This window comes from Pristis pectinata, chromosome 6 (assembly GCF_009764475.1).
Source record: "Pristis pectinata isolate sPriPec2 chromosome 6, sPriPec2.1.pri, whole genome shotgun sequence".
Lineage (NCBI taxonomy): Eukaryota > Metazoa > Chordata > Chondrichthyes > Rhinopristiformes > Pristidae > Pristis > Pristis pectinata.
In genome coordinates, this window is record NC_067410.1 from 103319131 (window position 1) to 103345368 (window position 26238).

A 26238-nucleotide genomic window follows, 5' to 3' on the forward strand; every position below is an offset into this window, starting at 1 on the left:
TCCATGCCGACCAAGATGCCCAGCTAAACTAGTCCCATTTGCCCATGTTTGGCCCATATCCCTCTAAACCTTCCCTATCCATGTACCTGTCCAAGTACCTTTTAAATATTGTTAATGTATCTGCCTCAACCACTTCGTCTGGCAGCTCATTCCATATAAGGAGCACCCTCTGGGTTAAAAAGTTGCCCTTCAGGTTCCTATTAAATCTTTCCCTTCTCACTTTAAACCCATCCCCTCTAGTTCTTGATTCCCCAACTCTGGGAAAAGGACTGTGTGCATTCACCCTATCTATGCCCCTCATGATTTTATGCATCTCTATAAGATCACCCCTCATTCTCTTCAACTCCAATGAATAAAGTCCTAGACTGCTCAACCTCTCTCCATAACTCAGTCCGAGTCCTGGCAACACCCTCATAAATCTTTTCTGCACTCTTTCCAGCTGAATGGCATCTTTCCTATAGCAGGGTGAGCAAAACTGAACACAAGAATGCCAAGTTGTCCTTGCCTCAATCTCAATCCAACACAACTTCAAAAGTGTCGGGTAAATTAGCCAAGGAGCAATCTGTTTTGAATAAACACATGATTCAGACTTCGTGGTCCTCTATGGTAGAAAATTTTGCAAATTCATATCTCTTTGTGTGAATAAGTTTCTCCGCATCTCAGAGTTACCCCCTAGTCTGAAATTGTTTTCCATGTCCTGGACTACTTAGTCGGGAAACACCTTCCCTTCATTGAGCCTATCAAGCCCATTAAGGATTTGTACGTTTCAGTGAGATCTCCTCAAGGTAGATATGATACTTGGAGGTCCATCATCCCAACTCCAGAGAACTCAAGAAAATACAGTCCCAATCTACTCCTCTCTCTCACGGCAAACCTGACATCTCTGCAAAAAGTCTAACGAATCTTTGCCGCACTCCTGCCATGCCAAGTATATCCTTTCCTACATAAAGAGACCAAGCTCTTCACAATACCCTTGATGAGATCTCACCGAGGTCTTACTCTTCGATGATAGCCTTTATTACCAAAAGATTCGATCAATGGAGTAAAGACGTCTTACTGCAATTGTGTATGACCTGCGTGGGATAATTTTGGTCCCCTTACTTAAGAAAGGCTGTATTTTTCAGAGAGAGAATGCAGTTAAGATTATGTTGCAGGAGTGGCAATTTTGGCATATGAGATTGAGTAGATTAGGCATGTATTCTCTGGATTTTAGAAGAATGAGAGGAGATTTCATTGCAGTCTGCAAAATCTTACAAGGCATGAGAGGCTGGATACAGGGAAGATCTTTCCGCTGGCCGACGAGTCTAAAACCAAGGGTCACAGCCTCAGAATAAGAGGCAGACTGCTTAGGCTTTCATGAGAAGAAATTTCTTCATTCAGAGGGTAGTGAATCTTAGAAATTCCTTACCTCGGAAGCCTGTGGAGAATCAGTTGTTGAGTTCATTCAAAACAGATTTGTAGATTCCTGGCTATTAAGGGAATCAAGAGATGTGGGGATAGTGCTGAAAAATATCACTGAGGTAGAAGATCAGCCAAGATCTTGTTGAATGGTAGAGGAGACTTGAAGGGCTGGATGGCAACTCCAGTTCTTATTACATTCTTATAGAGTCGTATAGTCGTACAGCACAGAAACTGGCCCTTTGGCCCACCACTTCCATGCTGACCTCTTTGCCCACCTACACCAATCTCATTTGCCCACATTAGGACCAGATGGTCCATATTCAAGTGCCTTGTCTAAATATCTCATAAACATAGTAATCTTATCTGACTCCACACTACCTCTGACAGTGAGTTCTGGGTATCAACCGCTCCTCATGCAAAAAACTTTTCCCTCAGATCCCCTTTAAAATTCCTCCCTCGCACTTTAAACCTATGTCCTCTTGTTTCCCTACTATTGGAAAAATATTCTGACTATCTCTCCTATCTATATATCTTCAGAATCAGGATCAGATTTATTATCACTGACCTATATGGCATGAAATGTGTTGTTTTGCGGAAGCAGTACAATGCAAAGACGTAAAATTACTGTAAGTTACAAAATAAACAAACAGTGAAAAATAAAGGAATAATGAGGTAGTGTTCATGGGTTCACGGACCGTTCAGAAATCTGATGGCAGAGGGGAAGAAGCTGCTCCTGAATTGTTGAGTGTGGGTCTTCAGGCTCCTGTACTACCTCCCCAATGGTAGTAATGAGTTATAACTTTATATACTTTTATTGCCTTCCCTCCAGGGTAAACAAGTCCAGCTTATCCAATCTCTCCCCATAGCTAAAGCCCTTCAATCCAGGCAACATCCTGGTGAATCTTCTCTGCACTCTCTCCAGTGCAACCACATCCTTCCTATAGTGTGGTGACCAGAACAGCACACAATACTCCAAGTGCGGTCTAACTGATGTTTTGTAAAGTTGCTTCATGACATTCCGACTTTTATATTCTATGTCCCAATCTATGAAGACAAACATATCATATTCCTTCTTGACCACCCTATTGACCTATGCTGCCACTTACAGGGAACTATGGACTTGAACCCCAAGATCCCTCTGTTTATCAACATTTCTTATTGATCTACCACTTACTGTAGATACCCTACCTCTATTCCCAAAATACACCACTTCACACTTGTCGGGATTAAGTTCCATCTGCCAACGTCTGCCCAACTTTCCATCTGATCTATATCCGGCTATAGCCTTAGACAACCTTCTTCCCTACCCACACCACCACCAATTTTCGTGTTATTCACAAACTTACTAATCATGCCTTATTGTTATACTTGCACCACCTGTCTTGAGACAGTCAAAGTGTGTGTCCAAAGGGGTATTGTGAGAAAAAAAGCTTCAAGCTCTTCTGTCATGCATCCAGCTTGATGCTTGTTGACTACAGATAAAAGCCGTGGTTTGATACATTGGAGGTTCAAGAAGTGGGAAGAAGGCAGCTCGGTCTGTGAGTTACGTGGAATAGGATGATTATCCCACGGATATTTAACAATCAGAGTTAAATTTCTGCAACCACATCTGAGGGCTGGTTTTGATGTTAGTTATGCAGGGTACAGCAACTCACCAGGATTTGGATGAGGCACGGCCATGGATCTCTGCTGCATCTGGTTTGATGTGCCAGCTGTGTTCAGGTTCATCTGGCTCATGGTCTTCCGGGGATCGTGCCATGTTGTTATCCTGTCTACATGGCTGGAACAAAATAGTTGGAAGTTAGATTCAATGTTGTCTGCTCCCTTCCTGTTACCAAATAAATACAGCACATACATTCAATCCACTATCCACTTCCTGGGTGATTGTTTCTGTCACTCTATTGAATTCCACTGAGCTGCATTCAAAAAGAATTCAAAGCTGCAGACTCTTTGACACTACATGGAATTACAGCCTGAATTTTGGGAATTATTTAAATTGGCATTGGTATTGGTTTATTATTGTCACATGTACTGAGATACAGTGAAAAGTTTTGTTTTGCAAGCCATCCATACTGATCATTTCAAAAACATAAGTACTTTGAGGCAGTACAAGGGAAAAGCAATAACAGAATGCAGAATATAGTTAGGGTAACAGTAAAGTGCAGTGCAGGTAGACAGTAAGGTGCAAGGTCCATGACGAGGTAGGGTGTGAGGTCAAGAGTTCATCTTCAACGTACAAGAGGTCCATTCAAGACTCCTATGAGAGCGGGATAGAAGCTGTCCTTGAGCCTAGTGGTGCGTATTTTTAAGTTTTTGCATCTTCTGCCCGGTGGAAGAGGGGAGAAGAGGGAATATCCAGGATGGGAGGGGTCTTTGATTATGTTGGCTGCTTTCACTATATAATACAAAAATATGGAAAGTACATCCATTCTTAGGCTTGGAGACCAAATATATTCCAGGTGCAGTCTCACCCAGGTCCTATACAATTGCACTTAGACTTCTTTACTCCTGTAATCAATCCTTCTGGTAATTTAGGTGTAAGGAAGTCCTATTTCAATTGTCTATCACCTTGGTGAGACTACATCTGGGGTACTGTCAACAGTCTTGGCCTCCTTACCATCGAGGAAGTACAGCGAAGATTCACTAGACTGATGCCCAACTTTAGTAGCTAAATAGGAACATGTTCGCTGAGCTAGGCATGCAAAGGCTTCACGTTGGCCCATCACAAATATCCCCCCAACTCTCCACTTATTGCCCTGTTCAGTTTGCCAACTAACTGTGAGGCTGGATCTTCCATGGTCTCAGGACATCCCATAGTGCTTTACCACCAATCAGATAAAAGCTCATCAACCTAAACTCTTAACTCTTTTTCTCTCTCTCCAGAAATGCTGAACACTTCCATGATTTATGTTTTATTTATGCTCTGTATTAAGTGATTTGTGGACTAGTCATAGCTGTGATGTAGCCAATTTGGACATAGCAAATTCCAGAAACAGCAATGTGATAATGTTCAGTGACATTGGGTGAGGTTACGTCAGCGGAGAAAACCCCACTTTCTTTAAAACAGTGAAATGGGACATTTTAAGTTCAGCCAAGAGGACAAATGGAGCTTGATTTTATATCTTGTCCAAGAGAGCTCCTCCAACAATGCAACACTGCTGCACCACTGCACTGCAGTAGCAGCTTTGCTTTTGGATCCAGCCCGTTGGGAGTGAAACTTCACCCTATTAGCTTCCAGCTGAAACGGACCATGATGGTGCCCAGAAGTGACAGTGCAGAGAACCAATGCACTTTGCTAACACGATATTAATGCCTCTAAAGTTGAAGCAGTACACAGTCTAGTTGGCCAAACCTTTTGTTACTTCAGAAGAAATCTTCTTATTCATAAATTATGAAAACTGAGAAACCACAGCTTTCAGGGTGTTTCTTTTCTGACACACCCACCCCAACTCTTTCACTTTAATAAAGAAATCAGTCCATTGTAACAGCTGTGATCCCTCTGTAAAACAACCTCCATCCAGCAGAAGAACAATGCTGTGTTACAGCCACGTGCTTCATTGTGCAACCCACAGAACTTGTCACGACATGCTTGCTCCTTCATCTTTAAGCTGAGACCACACGCACTCATGTTGTAAATACAGGAACAAACCTCCCGTGGTTACACCCAATTTCCTTTTAAAGATTCAGCTGAAGGTTAATTATTCAGAAGGACATTTCCATTAGAAATTCATCATAACTCAGGCAGGTAGCTGCCAAGTACAAAGTAAATATAAAGAACGCAAGAAATAGGAGCAGGAGTAAGCCACGTGGGACCTTAAACTTGGTCTACCACTTAATAGGATCATGGCTGATCTCATAGAGTCGTACAGCATGGAAACAGACCCTTCGGCCCAACTGCTCATGCTGACCAAGATGCCCATCTAACCTAATCCCATTTGCCCATGGTTGGCCCATATTCCTCGAAATCTTTCCTATCCATGTACCTGTCCAAGTGTCTTTTAAATGTTGTTAATGTACCTGCCTCAACCACTTCCTCTGGCAGCTCGTTCCATATAGATACCACCCTCTGGATGAAAAAGGTTCACCTCAGGTTCCTATTAAATCTCTCTCCTCTCATCCTAAACCTATGCCCACTAGTTCTTGATTCCCAACCCTGGGAAAAAGACTGTGTGCATTCACCCTATCTATGCCCCTCATGATTTTATACACCTCTATAAGATTATCCCTCATTCTCCTGTGCTCCAATCTGATCTCAGCCTCAGGTCCACTTTCCTACTCACTCCCCATCACCTTTAGATACCCTAAAGTCTAAGAATCTGTCTCACTTGAATACGTTTAACGACTTGGCTTCTGCGGTTCTCTGGAATAGGGAATTCTTAAGATTCACAATCCTTTGAGACAAGAAATTTCTAATCTTAAATCCTTTATCCTAAGGCTGTGCCCAGTACCTCTACATTCTCTCACAAAAGGAAACACGGTCTCAGCATCTACCCTGTCGAGCTCCCTCAGGATTTTATGTCTTAATAATATCATTTCTCAGACTTAGAACACAGAACATACAGCACAGGAACAGGCCCTTTGGCCCACGATGTTGTGCCAAACTAATTAATCTAGTAATTAAATGCCTGACTAAACTAATCCCTTCTGCCTACACAACGTCCATATCCCTCCATTCTCTGTGCATTCAAGTGCCTATCTGAGCCACTTAAACGTCTCCATCATATCTGCCTCCACCACCACCCCTGGCAGCACACATTTCCTCTGAACTTACCTTCCCTCTCCTTAAATGCATAAGTTCTAAACTACAGTCGCAATCTTCTTAATATTTCTTGATAAGATAACCCCTGGAATCAATCTGGGAAGCTATTACCTACTACTTATCATCATTTTCCACAGTTTTAGACTTATTTATGTAACGTGCTGTATATGGAGAGAGTTACACACGGTCTATGGCACAGAAGGAGGCCAGTCAGCCCAACCGTCCAATGATCAGGACATGAGGGTCTTCTCTTCCTCAATCAGTATATTCTCCTGTTTCTTCACAACCCTTCCCCCATGAGCACATCCTGGATCTTCTTAAATATATCCATGTTATTCCCATAACCACTCTTCCTGATAAGGAATTCCACATTCTCACCAATCCTTAAAGTCACAGGTTTCTCCAGAATTATTAGCGATTTATTAGCAACAGTTTCAAACCTATGGCTTCCAGCTTTGAACTCGCCTCCAAGCTCAAACATTACATTTACCCTCCCAAACCTCTGAAGTGTTAAAGCCCCCTGTCAGCTCACCTCCTCAGCCGTCCCTTTAATGAGAAACGATATTCTTAGTCATTAAGGGAATGAGGGGATGGGAGGACAGTGCAGGGCAGTGATGCTGAGGTAATGGAGTAGTCACTGAATAGCAGAGCAGGAACAAGGAGCCAAATGGCCTATTCCTGCTTCCGTTACTTATGTTTTTACATTTGCAAAACTCCCGATCTGCTCAATCTTTCCTAGTATGTCGACCTTTTCACTTCTGTAAATAAAAAATGTTTACATTATTCTAGCATCTTTCACATCCCGAAGTGCAGTCGCGAGTATAACATTGGAAACACAGCATCCAACTTGCACACAGAAATCTTCCACTGGATAATCTATTGTAACAATGCTGATTGAGGTATAACTATTGGCCAGCAGGTCAGAGATACCTCACTGGTACTTCTTCAAAATAATGGATACTCTTACATCCATCTGAGACAGAAGACATGGGCTCAGTTTAACATCTCATCTTAAGGAAGGTATAGAGCCATAGAGTAATACAGCATGGAAACAGGCCCTTCGGCCCAACTCACCCATGCCATCCATGGTGCCCATTTGCCTGCGTTTGGCCCGTATCCCTCTAAACCCCTCCTATCCTTGTACTTATCCAAGTGTCTTTTAAACGTTGTTATTGTACCTGCCTCAACCACTTCCCCGGCAGCTCATTCCATACACGCACCACCCTCTGTGTGAAGAAGTTGCCCCTCAGGTCCCTCTTAAATCTTTCACATCTCACCTTAAACCTATTCCCTCCAGGTTTTGACACCCTTTCACAGGGAAAAAGACTATGCGCGTTTACCCCATTCATCCCTCTGATGATTTTATTCACCTCTATAAGGTCACCCCTCAATCTCCAATGCTCCAAGGAATAGCCTATCCAACCTCTCCCTATAACTCAAGACCCGCAAGTCCTGGCGGTCCTCATAAATCATCTCTGCACTCTTTCCAGTTTAATGATGTCTTTTCTATAACAGGGTGACTAAAACTGTACACAATACTCCATCCACAGCCCCATCAACATCTTGTACAATTACAACATAACATCCCAAATCCTCTTCTCCATGCCCTAAGATGACTCTATCTCAGAGAATGCAGCTGCTCCTTTAGGCCAGCCAACTGAACGTCAGAGCAGGCACAAGGTGCTGAATGATATAGAACACAGAACATAGAACACTACAGCACAGTACAGGCCCTTCAGCCCACAATGTTGTGCTGACATTTTATCCTGCTCTAATATCTATCTAACCCTTCCCTCCCAAATGTTAACCTCTCCCCTCCCATTTCTCTGTCATTCATGTGGCTATCTAAGAGTCTCTTAAATGTCCCTAATGTATCTGCCCCCACAACCTCTGCCGGCAGCGCATTCCATGCACCCACCACTCTTTGTGTAAAAAACTTACCCCGACATGCCCCTTATACCTTCCTCCAATCACCTTAAAATTATGCCCCCTCGTGTTAGCCATATACTCTTACTTCTACTGCTTATGTTTCTTTTATACATTCTACTCTCATGGATGGGATTTTTCAGACATTCAGTATCTCCAAGGACGACCGATTCTGATAACCAATTAGACCTGGAGTGTTGAGAATCACTGAACAAAAATTTAATATCTGATGTTGACGCTCACAATATACATATGTTAATGGGGTTACGAGACTGGACCTGTACCTCTTTGGTCATCCTAGCAACAGAAACTTACTCAAAACAAATTAGCTTCTCACAGTGCAGGAAACCCAGGCAAGGACTGGGGCCCAGTCTCTAATCCTCTTCTGTATAAACCACCTCAGGCTCAGGGGATAATAAACAGGATTAGGAACTGACACGTGGTTTCCATAACTTCACCATTACATTAAACCTACAAAAAGCGCAGTGCTGTCAACTCAGAAAATGCAAGTCGTATCTTTTGCACTTTCACTTGGATGGTGTCTTATAAATCCTCATATTAGCTCAGCAACATGACATCTCCAAGGTTGCTTTGGTGATAACCCACATTCACAAAAGATAATTAAGTTCACTACCAGCAATAAAGCTGTGTTTCCCGGGCCATTTAGCTGTAGACAGAAGCCATTGTGACTTTGTGAGATAATGTGATGATTACACCCACCTAGTTTTGATTTCCATTGACATCAGGGGAAAATAAAGGACGAGATATAAAATGGGCTTCCAATTTTCTAATACCTGCTCACATAGAGTCAAAAATCCTGCAATACTTCCAATTCCCTCTCCCTCTTTAGAACTATTTCCATATAATACCTTTAATGTGGCAAAATATACCAAGGAACTTTACAGAAGGGTTGTGAAGCAAGATCCATATGAGGAAATATTAGGATAGATGACTATAAGCTTGGTAGATTATAAAGGGTGTCTTAAAGGAGGAAAGAGAGGTACCAAGATGATGGGCTTTAGGGAGAGGGTTTCAGAGCTTAGGCTCCACAGAGCTGTGTTGCTGAAGGAATAGCCACCAGTTTTGGAGCCATTTATTTGGGGTCTCTTAAAGGGTTATAGGGCTGAAGGAGATTATAGAAGGAGGAAAGGGTGAGGCCAAGGAGGTATTGAAACAAAGATGAGAATTCAAAATCAAAGTATTGCTTAACTAAGACATAGTTACAGTCAGCAAGTGATAAATGAAAGGAACTAGCTCCATATTGGAACAAGGACAGTAGGAATTTATGGGGCCTCAAGTTTACAAAGAGTAGAAGCAGAGAGGCTGGACAGCAGTATATTACTAGAATTAAATATGGAGGTAGCAAATGAGTGTTTCAATAGCAGATGTTGAGACAGAGACAGATCAGAGAGGTTAAAAAAGGCAGTTTTAGTATTGGCACGTGTACATGGTCCAAGAGTCACATCAGAGTCGAAAGGTATTACGGTTGCAAATAGTCTGATTTGGTTTCAGAGGGCTGGGTGAGAGAATGGGGCTTGTGACACTTAACATTGAGAGGTTTGATCCACTATACAGACTGAAGGTGCTAGAACATTAGCAGCCTGCTGAACACTGGACAAAGGCCTCTATCTCTACCAGGCTTGGGACATTAGCACACTTACCTAGTCAAGTGTCAGATGTTGGCTCATGAACTAGAAGGACCATGTGGAGTTAAACTATGAGATCTTCTTCCAGCTTGATGTTAGCAGTGCTATCCATCAGCACATATTGTAAAATTATCTTGCCCACAACATGCCAAAGAGGTGAGAGGTGACAGTTGCTGCACACTCAAGGAATTGCCCTCTCTACTTCTCTTCATTGACTTAATAAACTCAGTCATGCCATCTTCTCACGGTTGGGCAGGAGGTACAGAACCCTGAAGTTCCATCCCACCAGATCCAAGGACAGCTTCTTCCTTTCAACCATTCGGTTCTTCAACTAACCAGCTGAAACCTAATCACTACAGTTTAGCAACACTTTGATCACTTTGCACTAAAATGGACTTTGTTTTTTGTGTTGTAATTGTAAAAATTCTTGTAAAAATTCTGTTTAATTTATGTTTAAGTTTGTCTTGTGAATGCTGCTTATATGATGCTATGTGCCTGTGATGCTGCTGCAAGTAAGTTTTTCATTGCACCTGTGCACACATGTACTTGTGCACATTACAATAAACTCGACTTTACGGTGGAGGCAAGAACAGAAAATAAACATCAGGATTCCTCAAGGAAAAGAAATAGTGTCAAGGCATTCCTTTCCTTCACCATTTCAACTAGGAGCAGGATTATGCTGGACTCTGTTCTCTACCGCAACCAAACTGCCTCTCCCTTGTTGAAGGCTTTGACCTTGGTGTGAGATTGAACCAAGTCCCCATCTGCCCTTCCAGATGGATGTTAAATACCTCATTATTTCAAAGTTTTCCCCAGTGTGCTGACCAGTATTTATCTTTCAATGTTTATCTGTACAAAAATGATGATTTGGTCATCTTTGCATTGCTATTTGTGGGATCTTGCTATGTGCAAATTTGCTAATGTGTTTCCTATACAACATGGCAAAAGAAAAGCATTCCATTGGCTCCACTGCAAAGAGGCACATACTGAACTCATGAGAGGCACAAGCCTTCTGTTTCAGAAAGACTCAGAATATGAGACCCATTTGGGATTGGGAGAAAAAGATATTTCCTCACTAAAAGATTGTGAATCTTTGGAATTCTCTTTCATCGGAAGAGTCAAGGATGCAGAAAGTTTTTCTGGAGATAAGGTGAATCGGGGGATTTGGGCTTTGGATAGGAAGGTGAGCTGGAAACTCAGTCATAATCTAGGGTAGGAGCAGGCTTACTGGGCATATATTTGCACCCTTAACAATACACTGGAGCATCACGAGCATTGACAAAACAGTGTGTCAACAGAAGCCAGGGACCTCAGGATAGGAACTGTGAACTTTGGGATGAGAGGATCTGCTGAAAACAACTAGTGCTCCACAAACACAAAAGACATCTGTGCTGTGAGCTTGCTCAAACCAGCACTGTGCCCTGTGCCCGCATGAAACCAAAGGGGAAACACTGTGCAGTTATAAAATTCCCTGCACAGTAGCCCTTCCCATCGGAAAGTTCTTCAAAGAACAGCAAACCAGAAGGCAAGCAGACATATATGCAAAGGAGTTTCTAGTTTGACCACAATCTTCAGCAACTTTGTAAACATTTCTGGGAAGTTGACAGATGGGGCACAGATTTTTATGCTGGGACATCTCTTTTTTTATTTGTCAAGGTGGGGTGGTCCATTTTGGAGGGTCTGAAGAGACAAAGGCGATACCTCAGATTTCAGCTTTAGAAACAATCACTCTGGTTGGCTGTACCACAAAGGAATCTGAGCCCAACATTTTGCTGTACCTCTGAGGTAGGGAAACAGCTAAACTACATGTTTAAAGTAGAAAGGGAAAAGCCTCCAAACTGTTCACTCATCCACTTTCTCATTCACCACTGAGTATGTAATACTAAAGACTTTTACTCAAAAAGAAGTCAGTGTTTAGTCTTGCTGTAATGTCCTTTGCAAAGATGTTTTCCTGCCTGGATCATTTTCAAGAAGATTTTTATCATGTATATTTTCTCTTTATATCTGTGTATACGCGCGTGCGCGCGTGTGTGTGTGTGTGTGTGTGTGTGTGTGTGTGTGTGTGTGTGGTGATACTGCAATCCTATTGGACAGCAGAGTCATGTGGTGTGCCTGCTTTTCGAATAATGCAACTAATTCACATTCAGTATTGTACTAAGAGCTTGCAGACTCAACAATTTTCTTGGCCAATATTTATCTACCACTGAAACCAGTCAACCCATCAGCTGCCCTGTGGCCTCTTGTGCAGCTTTATCATTTGGATTTGGCTTCTGAGCTTCCTTCCTTTCTCTTTCCAGTTGACTTCAATTAAAATTAATACCTCGAGGCAAAGTCTAAGGGATAGTATTTCAAAACCATTCTGCTAACCTTATATTCAACCCATCTAGTTAGCATCCTCTCCATTATCAACAAAGCAATGGAAGGTATCATCAATAGTACTTTCCAATGCCATTTTCTCTCCAATGACCTGTTTACCAATGAATGCCCTGCTTCCAGTCCCGCTAAGACCACTTGTCTCTGGACCTCATCATAGCCTTGGTCCAAATGTGGACCAAAGAGCTTAATTCCAGAGGTGAGGTGAAATGAAGGGAGGATTTGACCGAGTGTGGCAATAAGGAGCTCTAAAATCATTGAGCATCATTAACCCTTCAAGGGTTAGAGGCACACAAAGGAAGTTAGCATGGTTGTTGCAGATCCAACATCCCAGCTTCAGAACATCACTATGGGAGATCATGTTTCCCCAAACCCAACCATCTTCAGTTGCTTTATCAAGCTCAGATGCAGAGATTGTTTGTGCTGACTGCATAATATTCAACTCTATTTGCAAATCATCAGTAATAAAGCAGTCCTTGAAAGACCTAGTCAATCTTCAGGCATGGGCTGAAAGGTGGCGAGGAACAATCATCTGACACACATGCCATGCAATGAGCATCTCAAATGAGAGAGTCTGACCATGTCCCCTTAATGTTAAACAGCATTACCATCACCGAATTCCCCAACAAGATAGAGAGCTTAGTGACATGGTATCAGTGACGACAATCTTTCCCTCAGTGTCAGCGAAACAAAAGAGCTGGTCATTGACATCAGGAAAGGGGGCGGTGTACATGCACCTGTCTACATCAACAGTGCTGAGGTCGAAAGGGTTGAGAACTTCAAGTTCCTAGGAGTGAACATCACCAATAGCCTGTCCTGGTCCAACCACATAGATGCCACAACCAAGAATGTTCACCAGTGCCTCTACTCCCTCAGGAGGCTAAAGAAATTTGGCCCCTTTAACACTCACCAACTTTTATCGATGCACCATAGAAAGCATCCTATTTGGATGCATTACGGCTTGGTATGGCAACTGCTTTGTCCAGGACCGCAAGAAACTGCAGAGAGTTGTGGACACAGCCGAGCGCATCACAGAAACCAGCCTCCCCTCCATGTACTCTGTCTATACTTCTCACTGTCTTGGTGAAGCAGCCAGCATAATCAAAGACCCCACCCACCTGGGTCATTCTCTCTTCTCTCCTCTCCCATCAGGCAGAAGATAGAGGAGCCTGAGGGCACATACCACCAGGCTCAAGGATAGCATCTATCCCACTGTTATAAGACTATTGAATAGTTCCCTTATACGATGAGATGGACTCTTGACCTCACAATCTACCTTGTTATGACCTTGCACCTTATTGCCTACCTGCAATGCACTTCCCTGAGGCTGTGACACTTTACTCTGTATTCTGTTATTGCTTTTACCCTGTACTACCTCAATGCACTGTGTAATGAATTGACCTGTACGAACAGTATACAAGGCAAGTTTTTCACTGTACCCCAGTACAAGTGACGATAATAAACCAATACCAATACCATCCACACCCTGGTCACCATTGACCAGAAATAACTAGACCAGACACACAAATACTGATGAGAAATCATCAATATGAAACATTAATGTTTCTCTCTCCACAAATGCTGATTGACCTGCTGTGTACTTCCAGCATTTTCTGTTTTTATTGCACATACATATTGAGACTACAAGAGGTCAGAGGGTGAGTGAATAACATAGTGATTTTCTAAAACCCTTCTACCACCTACAGAGTCCAAGTCAGCAGTGATCAATTGGCTTGTAATGAGTGCAGTGCCAACAACACAAGCAGCTCAGGATGAATAAGGCCAAGCAGCCTGCTTTAATAGTGCCTCCTAATCCTGTGGTTTCCATCACCTGGGATGAGAAGGGCAGCAGGCACATGGGAACACCACCACCCTCCGAGACACGCATCATCCTGACTTGGAAATATATTGTCATTGGTATTGGTATTGGTGTATTATTGTCACTTGTACCGAGGTACAGTGAAAAACTTGTCCTGCATACCGATCGTACAGGTCAATTCATTACACATTGAGTTAGTACAGAGTGCATTGATGTAGTACAGGTAAAAACAGTAACAGTACAGAGTAAAGTGTCACAGCTACAGAGAAAGTGCAGTGCAATAAGGTGCAAGGTCAGAGGTGAGGTCAGAGTCCATCTCATCGTATAAGGGAACCATTCAATAGTCTTATCACAGTGGGGTAGAAGCTGTCCTTAAGTCTGGTGGTACGTGCTCTCAGGCTCCTGTATCTTCTGTATGATGGAAGAGGAGAGAAGAGAGAATGACCCGGGTGGGTGGGGTCTTTGATTACGCTGGCTACTTCACCAAGGCAGCGAGAGGTAAAGACAGAGTCAAAGGAGGCCATTCCTTGATTGCTATTAGGTCTAAATCTTGGGACTCCCTACCCAACAGTATTCTGGGAGCACCTTCAACAGAAGGACGGCCGCAATTCAAAAAGGTGGCTCACCGCCACTTCCCAAGGGTGAGGAAGGATGGGTTTTAAAAATTAACTTTGCGTACAACACCCTCATCTCATAAACAAATAAAACGCCGGCAGGTAGATGGTGAGCAACTTGCATTATGCCCACATCAACATGAACACAATAGACCAGGAAAAAGCAAGTGTCAGAGGAACTACCTGGTATTGTTGCATAAGCATTTTATTTCAGTAAGGGCTAACCAAAGAGGTATTGTGTAGTTAACAAACAGATGAGCCAGTACAACTGGTCTGTGATGTGAACGTGTGCATATGTTCTGCTTTCACAGGGTGTACAAGATAATTGCTGTCTGGGTTTGGCTTTAAAGTGTGGATGCAGCATATTCTAAAAATACCATTCAGGTTAGCCTGGGCTTGTGTATGATAAACTTCAGGGTTTCCAGGTCAGTTTGAAATCAGTTTGTCTTGTTGATAAACGGGAAACATTGCACAACTCAGAAGATGCAACCAGAACGCCAGCCCTGCAGGAGTTGTTGCCATGGTCTCCAGATGTGTAACCATGGTTAGGCAGCTGCCTTCAGTGAAAACTCTTGGCATGGGGTGACATACGTTGTCTGAACACTGCCCTTTTGCTCCTGGAATGGGAGATTGGATCCAATCTTGGGACCGGTGAGGCTGAAAGCATTTTCCGCCGCCGTGGAAGTCTCACCACCACTGTGACGCACCCAGCAGGGCCCCATAGAAGCTCAGCAACTTGCCATGGCAACTGCACGGACCTGGGCTACCTTGCCAGACTGCCTCCAGAATCGTTCCACTCCGCAGAAAGAAGCAATAAAAATTTCCAACCGCGCCAGACCAGTCCCAGCCGATATACCCCTTAGTCTGAGAGGTAGGTTTTAATCAGAATCTTGAAATATGAGAGATGGGGAGATAGATGTAGGAGAGAAGTTAGGGATACATAGGTGGCCTGAATGGGAGGAGGGAAGAGATTTTGGAGAGGTTTGTTAGCCCAGAGGTCATTACATTAGGAATAAGAAAACAAGTATTATCACTGAGCTTTGGTGACTCTGAAGCTTTCTCAAGGTGAAGAGTGAAAGTTTTAACATTTTTAAAAACTGTAAATGAATAACTCTGATGTCAGTTGCCTCAATGCCCTTGCTCACCACAGTGTCAAGGGCTGCAAGTTGCATTGCTGCAACTCCATGCAGGTGCATCGGCTGCCTGCATCGTCATGAGGAAGGTCCTGCAGAACCTCTGGGGTTTTCTGCCACAGTGTGACCATGTGCTCGGCACCCTCAGCTGCCTGTCGACAGTGATAGTGTGAAAAATGGAGGAGGTTTGGGAAGGGTTGGGGACAGAGAATGCAAAGGATGAGAAGATTTATTAATTGAACAAAGACAAGTGCTGGGAAAAGCAACTGCAGAAAAGGCCACAATGATAGAAACTGAGACAGAACCAATGTGCTCCAACTGTGTATTGGTATTGTATTGGTTTACTATTGTCACTTGTACTGAGATACAGTGAAAAACTTGTCTTACATACCGTTCATACAGATCAATTCATTACACAGTGCATTGAGGTAGTACAGGGTAGAAGGAATACGTGTCACAGCTACAGGGAAGTGCATTGCAGATAGACGATAAGGTACAAGGTCATAACAAGGTAGATTGTGACGTCAAGAGTCCATATCATCAAATAAGGGAACCATTCAATAGTCTTATCACCGTGGGATAGAAGCTGTCCTTGAGCTTGGTAATATGTGTCCTCAGGCTCCTGTACCTTCTGCCTGATAGGAGAGGAGAGAAGAGAGAATGACCCGGGTGGGTGGGGTCTTTGATTATGCTGGCTGCTTCACCAAGGCAGTGAGAGGTACAGACAAGGGTCCATGGAGGGAGGCTGGTTTCCGTGATGTGCTGGGCTGAGTCCAGCAGAAGCACTAACTTCTCTGATTCCCCCACATGCTGAATGATTTGCTGAGAATTTCTGAGTTAATGAGCCCAATAGCTCTCATTAGTCTTACTCTAGACAACCATGTTACAATTCCATTGAAGTCATCCCGGCAAAGAGCTCCCTGCCCAGGTGAATTTATTCATGTAAGATCTGTAAAACAGATGGTGAAGAGCATGACATCACCCCCTCGAACGATGACATCATGTGATCAAACTCTGAGCAACAATAACGTTTCAAGAAAGTCTCAGAAGCAATGCGTAAAGATCCCTTAAATAAACTGTACTCTGGTCTGTGTGCTCCACAATGGACTTCATTGGGGGTTTAGAGTCTGCTGCCCACGTATACTTCATAGGCATTGTTGGAGAGGCCAGCATTTAGACTCATAGAGTCATACAGCATAGAAACAGGCCCGTCAGCCCAACTCGTCCATGCCAACCAAGATGCCCATCCAAGCTAGTCACATTTACCTGCATTTGACCCATATCCCTCGAACCCTTTCCTATCCATGTATCAGTCCAAATGTTTTTTTAAATGTTGTTACTGTACCTGCCTCAACCACTTCCTCTGGCAGCTCGTTCCATATACGTACCACCCTCTGTGTGAAAAGGTTGCCTCTCAGGTTCCTATCAAACCTTTCCCCTTCACCTTAAATCTACGTCCTCTAGTTCTTGATGCCCCAAACCTGGGAAAAAGACTGTGTGCATTCACCTTATCTATGTCCCTCATGATTTTATACATCTCCATAACAATGCCCCTCAGTATCCTACTCTCCAGGAAATAAAGTCCTACCCTGCCCAACATCTCCCTATAACCCATACTCTCGAGCCCTGGCAACAGCCTCGTAAATTTGCTATTCATCCCAAATAGTCTTCAAACTGTTTTGGGCCATTCAGAAGATGGCTAAGAGTGAACGATTTAAGTCCAGAGCCACAAGTAGGGGTCAGTGCCCTCCCTGAACAACCTGAGTAAACCAAATGGGTTTTACAGGCACCATTACTGATACTGACATGTTTTCTTAAATTTCCAGATGTTATTTAACTATTTGAATTTAAACTCCTCAGCTGCTTTCCTGGGATTTGAAGTCATGTTGCTGGATCAATAAGTCTGGTACTTGAATACCATGTAACTATATATGGGATAGAAAGCCCTTGATGAGTTTCCTTCACAACCAAAAACCAATACTGCAGATGCTGGAAATCTGAAATATAAAGTAGAAAATGCTGGAAACAGTCAGCAGGTCAGGCAGCATCTGAGAAGCAGAGTTAAGCTTTCAGGTCAAAAACCCTCCTTGCCCAGATGAAGGTCACCTCGTCCACAGGAAGAAGGCCCCTAGCCAAGCAAAGACTACCCTGCCCAGGTGAAGAGTACCCTTGCCCAGCTCACAACCTTACTGAGGGATAGCAATAGAAAAGTTTACCGGGATATTGCCTGGATTAGAGGGCACGTGCTATAAGTAGAGATTTGACAAACTAGGGTTGTTTTCTCTATGGTTGGAGCAGCAGAAGCTGAGGGGAGTGCTGATAGAAATTTAGAAAAATATATAGCATGCTCTCTTTACACTGACCCATTATACCCTTATCTGTGGCTCTGGACTTATATTGTTCACTCTTAGCCATCTTCTGAATGGCCCAACACAGCTTGAAGACTGTTTGGGATGAATAGTAAATTTACAAGGCTGTTACCAGGGCTCGAGAGTGTGGCATAGATAGACAGTGGTATCTTTTTCCTCGGGTCAAATATCAGAGGGCATGCATTTAAGTTCAAAGGAGATGGTGTGTGACTTTTTTGACACAGAGTGTGGTGGGTGTCTGAAATGCGCTGCCAAGGATGGTGATGGAAGCAGATACGATAGAGGCGTTTAAGAGACTCTGAGGTAGGCACAAAAATATGCAGAGAGTGGGGGGATATGGACCATGTGCAGGCAGAAGGGATTCGTTTAATTAGGCGCCGTTAGCTTAATTGGTTTGAGACAACACTGTGGGCTGAATGGACTGTGCTGTACTGTTCTATGTTCTAAAAGCTATCTTGAGAAACTCAAGTGGGGCAATTATAAAACAAGAAGGGGGAGCTCAGATTTTTTTTGTGGAAAGTACCTGTTGAAATCCAGCTTTTAAAGGGTTAACATCCCTGAGGAGAAAGTTTGTCCATTTCTCTCCGAGGTCATCTGGGCAGAAAGGGAGAACGTGTAAAAATCTGCTAAATGACTCAGCTGTCAATGCACTAAATGTCAAGCTGGACAAACCTGTTCAGCCTCTTGTCTCATCAAAGGCAACAGCAGAGTTAGAACATAAGAGGTATTCCCTGCAATTTGTCAAACCCCAATGCCGTCTTCTGAAACTGAATCCCTCAAAGCCATAGAGCCAACACCTGTGTAGAATTAGGCTGTCCAAAATATTTTTCATCTTTTACACAGGCCGTCTGTTGCCTTTTGGTGTGGAGTTTTCTGCCAAGGGAAAGTTGGTGGTCTACTCTGAAACTTTTTCCTAACTTTACCTGCCCTCCACTAACCCCCTTTGCCTCCCTCATACTCGTACCCACAGAGTACACACAAACCACGACTGCCATACATATACATCAAAGGTGTCCCAGGGTTGGAGCAAGCGGGAAGTAGTGAGTCACTTGGCATTAACTGCTGCCCACACTCGCTGACTCAGAAGACTGTAAATCAGTCAGAGCCTGACGCAGGAACAAACCAGCTCCAAATGCACTGTGTCCTCAGTGTCAAACTTCGGACAAAGTGTCTGAACTTCCAACTGTGCAGGGGCTGCTTGTCAGTCAAGCAGCTCCTTAATTCACTCGGAGCAGAGTGCTCACTTTCTGCCAATTCTTACTTAAAGCCTCAAGGAATGATTGAGAAATGGGGAGCTATGTGGGAGGGAAGGGTTAGATAGATCTTAGAGCAGGATAAAATGTCGGCACAACATTGTGGGCCAAAGGGCTTGTACTGCGCTGTGTTCTATATTTTATGTTCTATAAACAGGAGAAGCAGCAGGCCACTCGGCCCCTCAAGTCTGCCCTGCTGTTCAATATGATCATGGCTGATTTGTGTTGGCCTGAACTCTTCTGTGTCAGTTCCCCATAGCTCTCAATTCTTCACAACCTCACACAGGAAGGATAGCCTTCCGAGCTGGCAAGCTGCATGATTTTAAGCGAGTGAGCTACAGCAATACCCCTGCCTGCTCTTGGTCGCCCAGGTTTATCAAATGGTTCCAGACTTCTTGAGATTTGCGCAAGTGGAGTTTATTTCATGGGACAACTATGGGCTTTATCCCAAACAAGCAAAAACCTGCTGATATAAATTCCCAACAGTTTAATTTAGAGGTCCTGGACAATTGAATCCATGCCAGCCACAGATGAGCTATCCCAAAGTTAAAGTCAAAGTCAAGTTTATTGTCACGTGCACAAGTACATGTGTGCACAGGTGCAATGAAAAACTTCTTTGCAGCAGCATCACAGGCACATAGCATCAGATAAGCAGCATTCACACAAAAAACATAAATTAAGCATAAACTATATATAATTTTTACAAGATAGAACATAGAACACTACAGCACAGTACAGGCCCTTCAGCCCACAATGTTGTGCCGACGTTTTATCCTGCTTTAAGATCTATCTAACCCTTCCCTCCCACATAGCCCCCTATTCTTTTATCATTCACGTGTCTATCTAAGAGTCTCTTAAATGTCCTTAATGTATCTGCCCCCACAACCTCTGCAGGCAATGCGTTCCACGCACCCACCACTCCCTGTGTAAAAAACTTACCCCTGACATCCCCCTTATACCTTCCTCCAATCAACTTAAAATTATGTCCCCTCGTGTTAGCCATTGTTGCACTGGGAAAAAGTCTTTGACTGTGCACTCGATCTATGCCTCTTATCATCTTGTACACCTCTATCAAGTCCCCTCTTATCCTCCTTCTCTCCAAAGAAAAAAGCCCTAGCTCACTCAACCTATCCTCATAAGACATGCTCCCAATCTAGGCAACATCCTGGTATATCTCCTCTGCACCCACTCTAAAGCTTCCACATCCTTTCTATAATGAGGCGACCAGAACTGAACACAATACTCCAAGTGTGAACTGACCAGAGTTTATAATTAATTTATAATTTTATAATTTCATTTACAGCATGGTAACAGGCCTTTCCGGCCCAATGAGTCCGCGCTGCCCATTTTAAACCCCAAATTAACCTACCCATATGTCTTTAGAATGTGGGAGGAAACCGGAGCACCCGGTGGAAACCCACACAGACACGAGAGAACGTACAAACTCCTTACAGACAGCGACGGGAATCAAACCCCGATCGCTGGTGCTGTAATAGCGTCGCGCTAACCACTACACTACCATGCCGCCCCACGCTACCGTGCCACACCATTACCTCGCAGCTCTTGAACTCAATACCCCGACTAATGAAGGCCAACACTCCATACACCTTCTCAACAACCCTATCGACCTGTGTGGCAACCTTGAGGGATCTATGGACGTGGAGGCAACCTTGAGGGATCTGTGGACATTCTAACATAATTAGAACAAAAAGTAGACCCTCTTTCCAGTGTTGTAGGTTAGAAGGTTGCAAGTACATGGCCAAGGACTTGGGGGTTCTGCTTCATTCAGCCTTTCAGCAGAGAATGCCAGACCCACCACTTGGTGAAAGACTCCCTTCTAGTCGTAGGGTCCCAGCAACTTGTGGCACAGAAGGAGGTCACTTGGCCCATCATCTTCATGCCAACCAATCTAGACCACCTTTCAGCTCCTGGTCCACCACCTTCCACCAATAACTTTGGTTTTTAAGCCCTCTGGCAATGAAAGTTGGCCCCTTAACACCTACTACCCCACCCCATGAGGTGGTTGGTCCCTTCACCACCCATCCCCACCCTGCCTCAGCCTCCCACCACACAAATCTTCAGCCCTTTGCAAAGGGAAGTACTGCAAATGCTGGAAAATTTCCGATATATCATAGATAGGGACATAGAGAGAGATCATGGATACAGGCCCTTCAGCCCATTGAGTCCATGCTGACCATCAACCACCCATTTACACTCATTCTATATTAATCCCATTTTTATTTTCCCCACGTTCTCATCAACTTCCCCAAGATTCTACCACTTACTGGCGGGCAATTTCCAGTGGGCAATTAATCTACTAACCTGCATGTCTTTGGATGTGAGAGAAAACTGGAGAACCCAGAGGAAACCCACACAGTCACAGGGAGAACCTGCAAACTCCACATGGACAGCACCCAAGGTCAGGATTGAACCCGGGTCTCTAGAGCTATGAGGCAGATGCTCCACTAACTACAGAGAGAAACACAGGTTTCAGACTATTGAATGGTTCCCTTATACAATGAGGTGGATTCTGACCTCACAACCTACCTAGTTGTGACCTTGCACCCTATTGTCTACCTGCACTGCATGTCCTCTGTAGCCGTGACACTTTACCCTGTACTGTTATTGTTTTTTACCTGTACTACCTCAATGCACTCTGTACTAACTCAATGTAACTGCACTGTGTAATGAATTGACCTGTACGATCGGTATGCAAGACAAGTTTTTCACTGTACCTCGGTACAAGTGACAATAATAAACCAATACCAATACCAATAAAAAGTTAACTCTGTTCCTCACTCCACAGATGCTTCCTAACCTGATGAATATTTCCAACATTTTCTGTTTTATCTCAAATTTTCCAGCATCTTCTTCGCTGTTTTCCACCATTTACTCTGAGTAACTACCATCTAGTCCAAACCTATTTGAAGGTTATGCTAATAAAGTGAGATCAAGGTTGGTGGGAGGAGAGTCATGTGGAACATGACCAGCTGAGTCAAAATGGCCTTTCCCTGTTGTAAAATTCCATGTGATTTGAGTCAATCCCAACGGCAGATCTTGAAGCCATGTTTCTATTGGAAAATTCCTCTCAAATTCTCTCCACCTTTAAAAAACTTTCACCTTTTTGAACAAGTTTTCGGTCACTCCTCCCAATCTCTCTTTCCATCAACCGTAGATCATTCCTCTGCCTCCTTGAAGCTACTGGAAACATGGTGCTAAAGGTATGAGTATTGCAAGAGCCCAAGTCAGAACAGGGTGGACTGATGAGTCTACGATTTGAGCTGGAGAGCACCCAAAGGATATTTACAGTTGCTGCTCTGAAGGGGAAACTATAGCTGTGAGGAATAATTGGTTAAGCCAAGCTTGTTCACTCTGGAACATAGCTGGGTGAGGGGGAGAGGTGTGTAACATTATGAGAGGCCTAGGTAGGTATGGCTTAAGACAGATATTTATTTATTAGTCACATGTACATCGAAACACACAGTGAAATACGTCCTTTTGCGTTACTGAGAATGTGTTGGGGGCAGCCCGCAAGTGTCGCCACTCTTCCGGCGCCAACATAGTATGCCCACAGCTCCTAACCCGTACGTCTTTGGAATGTGGAAGGAGACCGGAGCACCTGGAGGAAACCCACGCAAACACAGGGAGAACGTACAAACTCCTTACAGGCAGCGGCGGGAGTTGAACCCAGGTCGCTGGCGCTGTAATAGCATTATGCTAACAGCTATGCTACAATACCACCCTAAACCAGGGGGCATGCATTTAAAGTAATTGGTCAAAGGATGAGAGTAAGAGATGAGGAAACAAAGATGTTTTACATGTAGAGGATGGTGAAGGGTCTTGAACTCAATACCTGGAACAGTGGTAGGGGTAGAAACTCATTTCACACAGAGATAATACTTGGATGGATACTTGAAAAGGCTTCTGTCATAAATTTTCTATTATTCAATTGTGAGTGTGCTAATGGCCCAATCATAAACAGGGTCGTGGGGACTTGTTGTGAAGCTTGTTAATGAAGTGGACAGTTGCCGCCAAGAGGTAATCCTGGTCCTTGTGATCCAGCACCATTTTACAGCCCAGAGGCCATTTGGCCTATTTTTCTTGTGCCAACTCCCTTGAACTTTTCTCATCGGTCTTCAAATCTTTGCCTTATTTCGTACTTATCCACTTCCCTCTTTGAAAGTTCGTTTTGAACCTGCTTCATCCACCAGATTTTTTTGGGCTGTAGGAAAATTAAGGGTTATGAGCAGGGCTAGGGTTTTGTCTCTGGGAAACTGGACCAGAAAATGGTGGATCAGGCTCAAGGGATGGTAAGGCCTACTACTCCTGCTCAAGTTTCTTACATTCTTATGATTCTTCAGCCAGCACATTCTAGATCATGAAAACACGATGTTACAGAAAACATTCTCCTCAAAATCTCCCAGTACCTACACCACTACTACCTGCTTCTCAGTCTCTTACAAGCGGACACAGTTTCTCATTAAGTCTATCCAAGACCTTCACATCAATGAACACATAATTGGAGGCCCCAAAGAATGTTCACGGTATAACCACTATCAGGTGCCACCTGGTCGCATTGACCTGAACAGAGAAGAAGAATGGAAGCCACTGGTACAGAAGTATAACAGGATCAGATTGCACAAAGTATATGGGTCAAATTAAAGGAATATTTTAACGTGGATGTCTGTGGTATGTAAGCAAAGAGCTGACACCTGTTCCGGCACCTATTTTAATAACATGACACAAATGGTTGAGACAAATTTTCCAGAGGGCTGCACAATGCCTCTAACGTTTGTTTGCACTCTTTCTTGTATCAGCACCTTGACTGCATTGTGCCAAAGAAGATGTGTAGATTCTTCTTCTTTCAGAGTTTAAACCACTGCTGACAACTGAGTATCAGCACCATTACATGTGCAAAAAAAAAGAAAGGTAAAGTCTCAATCGCCATGGCAACTGGATCTGCAGCTCTAATCAATGCCCCCCCCCCCCACCTCCATCTCACTTGAGCATCAGCAAGTCTCGGCGCATTCCCCTTCAACAGGTGTTCCACAGCTGCCTGACTGCAACTCGGGGCATGGCAAGAATGTGGAGGGAGAGGGAGTCGCCAGCCTTGTCCCCTCGAGGAGATGGGGGGGGGGGGGGGGGGGGGGGGGGATCAATACCGTTCACCAGCCCCATCTGACTGGAGGCTTACACAGGGGATCAGGATTTAGCCAGGAGCTGGAATTAGACCTGCGGCTTTTACAAATGGGTTGCACAAAGCTTAAAAAGGTGGAACAACGAAAGATTACGGAAAATCCAGGAAGCCATTTCATGGATGCAATAGGAGCAAAGAGCCAGGCTTGCACAAACATTCTACGAGAGAATAAACTATGATGTGCAATAGGCACAATTACTAAAGCACAAGGGGTGAATTTCCAATCAACTATTTTTAAATGTTTGGATAAAATGTGTCATCTTGTGGAAAATGTAGGGGGGGAATGAGGTCCATTGCAGTTGTGATAGTGTACATAAAGAGTATTCACAAGCCTCATTGCCTTTGTCATGTAAGTTAAATATAATTTATGTCAATTTAAGTTTATGTAATTCATGTTTGTAATGTACTGTGCTGCTGCTGCAAAGAGCTAATTTTCAAGGCATTTATACCCTGGGTGTGTATGTATGCCCATGACAATAAAATTGAACGGCAGAGTGTGAAGCCGGGCCTGAAACAGAGCAGAAGTAGCCAAAGTCCTCAGCCTCCTTCACTGGGTAAATTTACTAGGAAGGGAGCATCCTGCTTAAGGAATCTGTACTGTGCAGTAGTGACCGCTACTATCACTGTCAGAATCCTCTCAAATGGCCCCCTTCCTTTGGAGTGGGCAAACCAGTCCCTCAAGCCTGTGCCACCTTTCACTCAGCTCGTACCTCATTCTCTGTTTACCCACTTTAGCTCCAGATCCGTTGCTAAATAGAAATCTACTTGAAAGTGCCAACTAAATTAGCATCAAGAGCCCCTTGAAGAAGAGAGTGTCAGAGTTTCTGTGCCAATTTCAGTGAAAAACTGCTTCCTGAGTCTGCTCATGTATGGCCTGGCTCCAATCTTGAGGTAGCATTATTGGGACGTCATGGTGCAAACCATCTGACCGATTGGTGAACAATGGCAGAGGGCTATGAGAGGATGTTCCTGCTGATTTATCATGAGGTAGAGCATTCACGTCCCCGCCTGAGAATTGAAGGTGTCAGGAAGGAGATACAATCAGAGGTCACCACAGTCTCCATATTACATCAAGCAGGGGGTGTAATTCAACAGGAGAGCATGTAAAGCAGAAGGAATTTCATTTGCTACATTTTACATGACATGAACAAAGTCAAAGAAACTGACTATGGAGCAGTGCACATACAGGAATGTTTCAGGTCAGGACCCTTCTTCAGGTCTGAAGATAGGAAAAGGGGAAGCCCAATATATAGGAGGGAAAAGCAGAGCAGTGATAGGTGGACAAAAGAGGGGAGGCGGGGTGGGCACAAGGTGGTGATAGGTAGATGCAGGTAAGAGATAGTGACAGGCAGGTGCGGGGGAGGAGGGGAGAGCAGATCCACCGGGGGATGGGTCAAAGGCAAGGAGAGAGAGGGGAAAGAAAAGGGGGGTAGCAAAAAGAGAGAAAGGCTAGGAAAGGGAAGAAGAGAAGAAGCATGGTGTGGGGGGGGGGGGGGCGGGGGAGGGTGTTGTGGGGAAGGGGGGTGGGGATTACCTAAAGTGAGAGAATCCAATATTCATGCCATTAGGCTGCAAGGTTCCAAGACAGAAAATGAGGTGCTGTTCCTCCAGTTTGCACTTGGAATTCTCCTGGCAGTGGAGGAGGCCGAGGACTGACATATCAGTGATAGTGTGGGAGGGGGAGTTGAAGTGACTGGCAACGGGGAGATGCAGATTGCGGTTATGGACAGAGTGCAGGTGTTCGAAAC

General features: G+C 44.0%; 1 protein-coding gene across 2 annotated transcripts in view; it reads right to left on the bottom strand.

The window, feature by feature from the left end:
• The window catches only part of wwtr1 (WW domain containing transcription regulator 1), a 146878-nt gene that overhangs the window by 44327 nt on the left and 76313 nt on the right, over nucleotides 1-26238 (bottom strand). For both annotated transcript variants that reach the window (XM_052017489.1, XM_052017488.1), the window contains exon 3: nucleotides 3057-3181. In XM_052017489.1, coding sequence (XP_051873449.1) covers nucleotides 3057-3181 — 125 coding nt within the window. The remainder of the gene's footprint in view (nucleotides 1-3056; nucleotides 3182-26238) is intronic.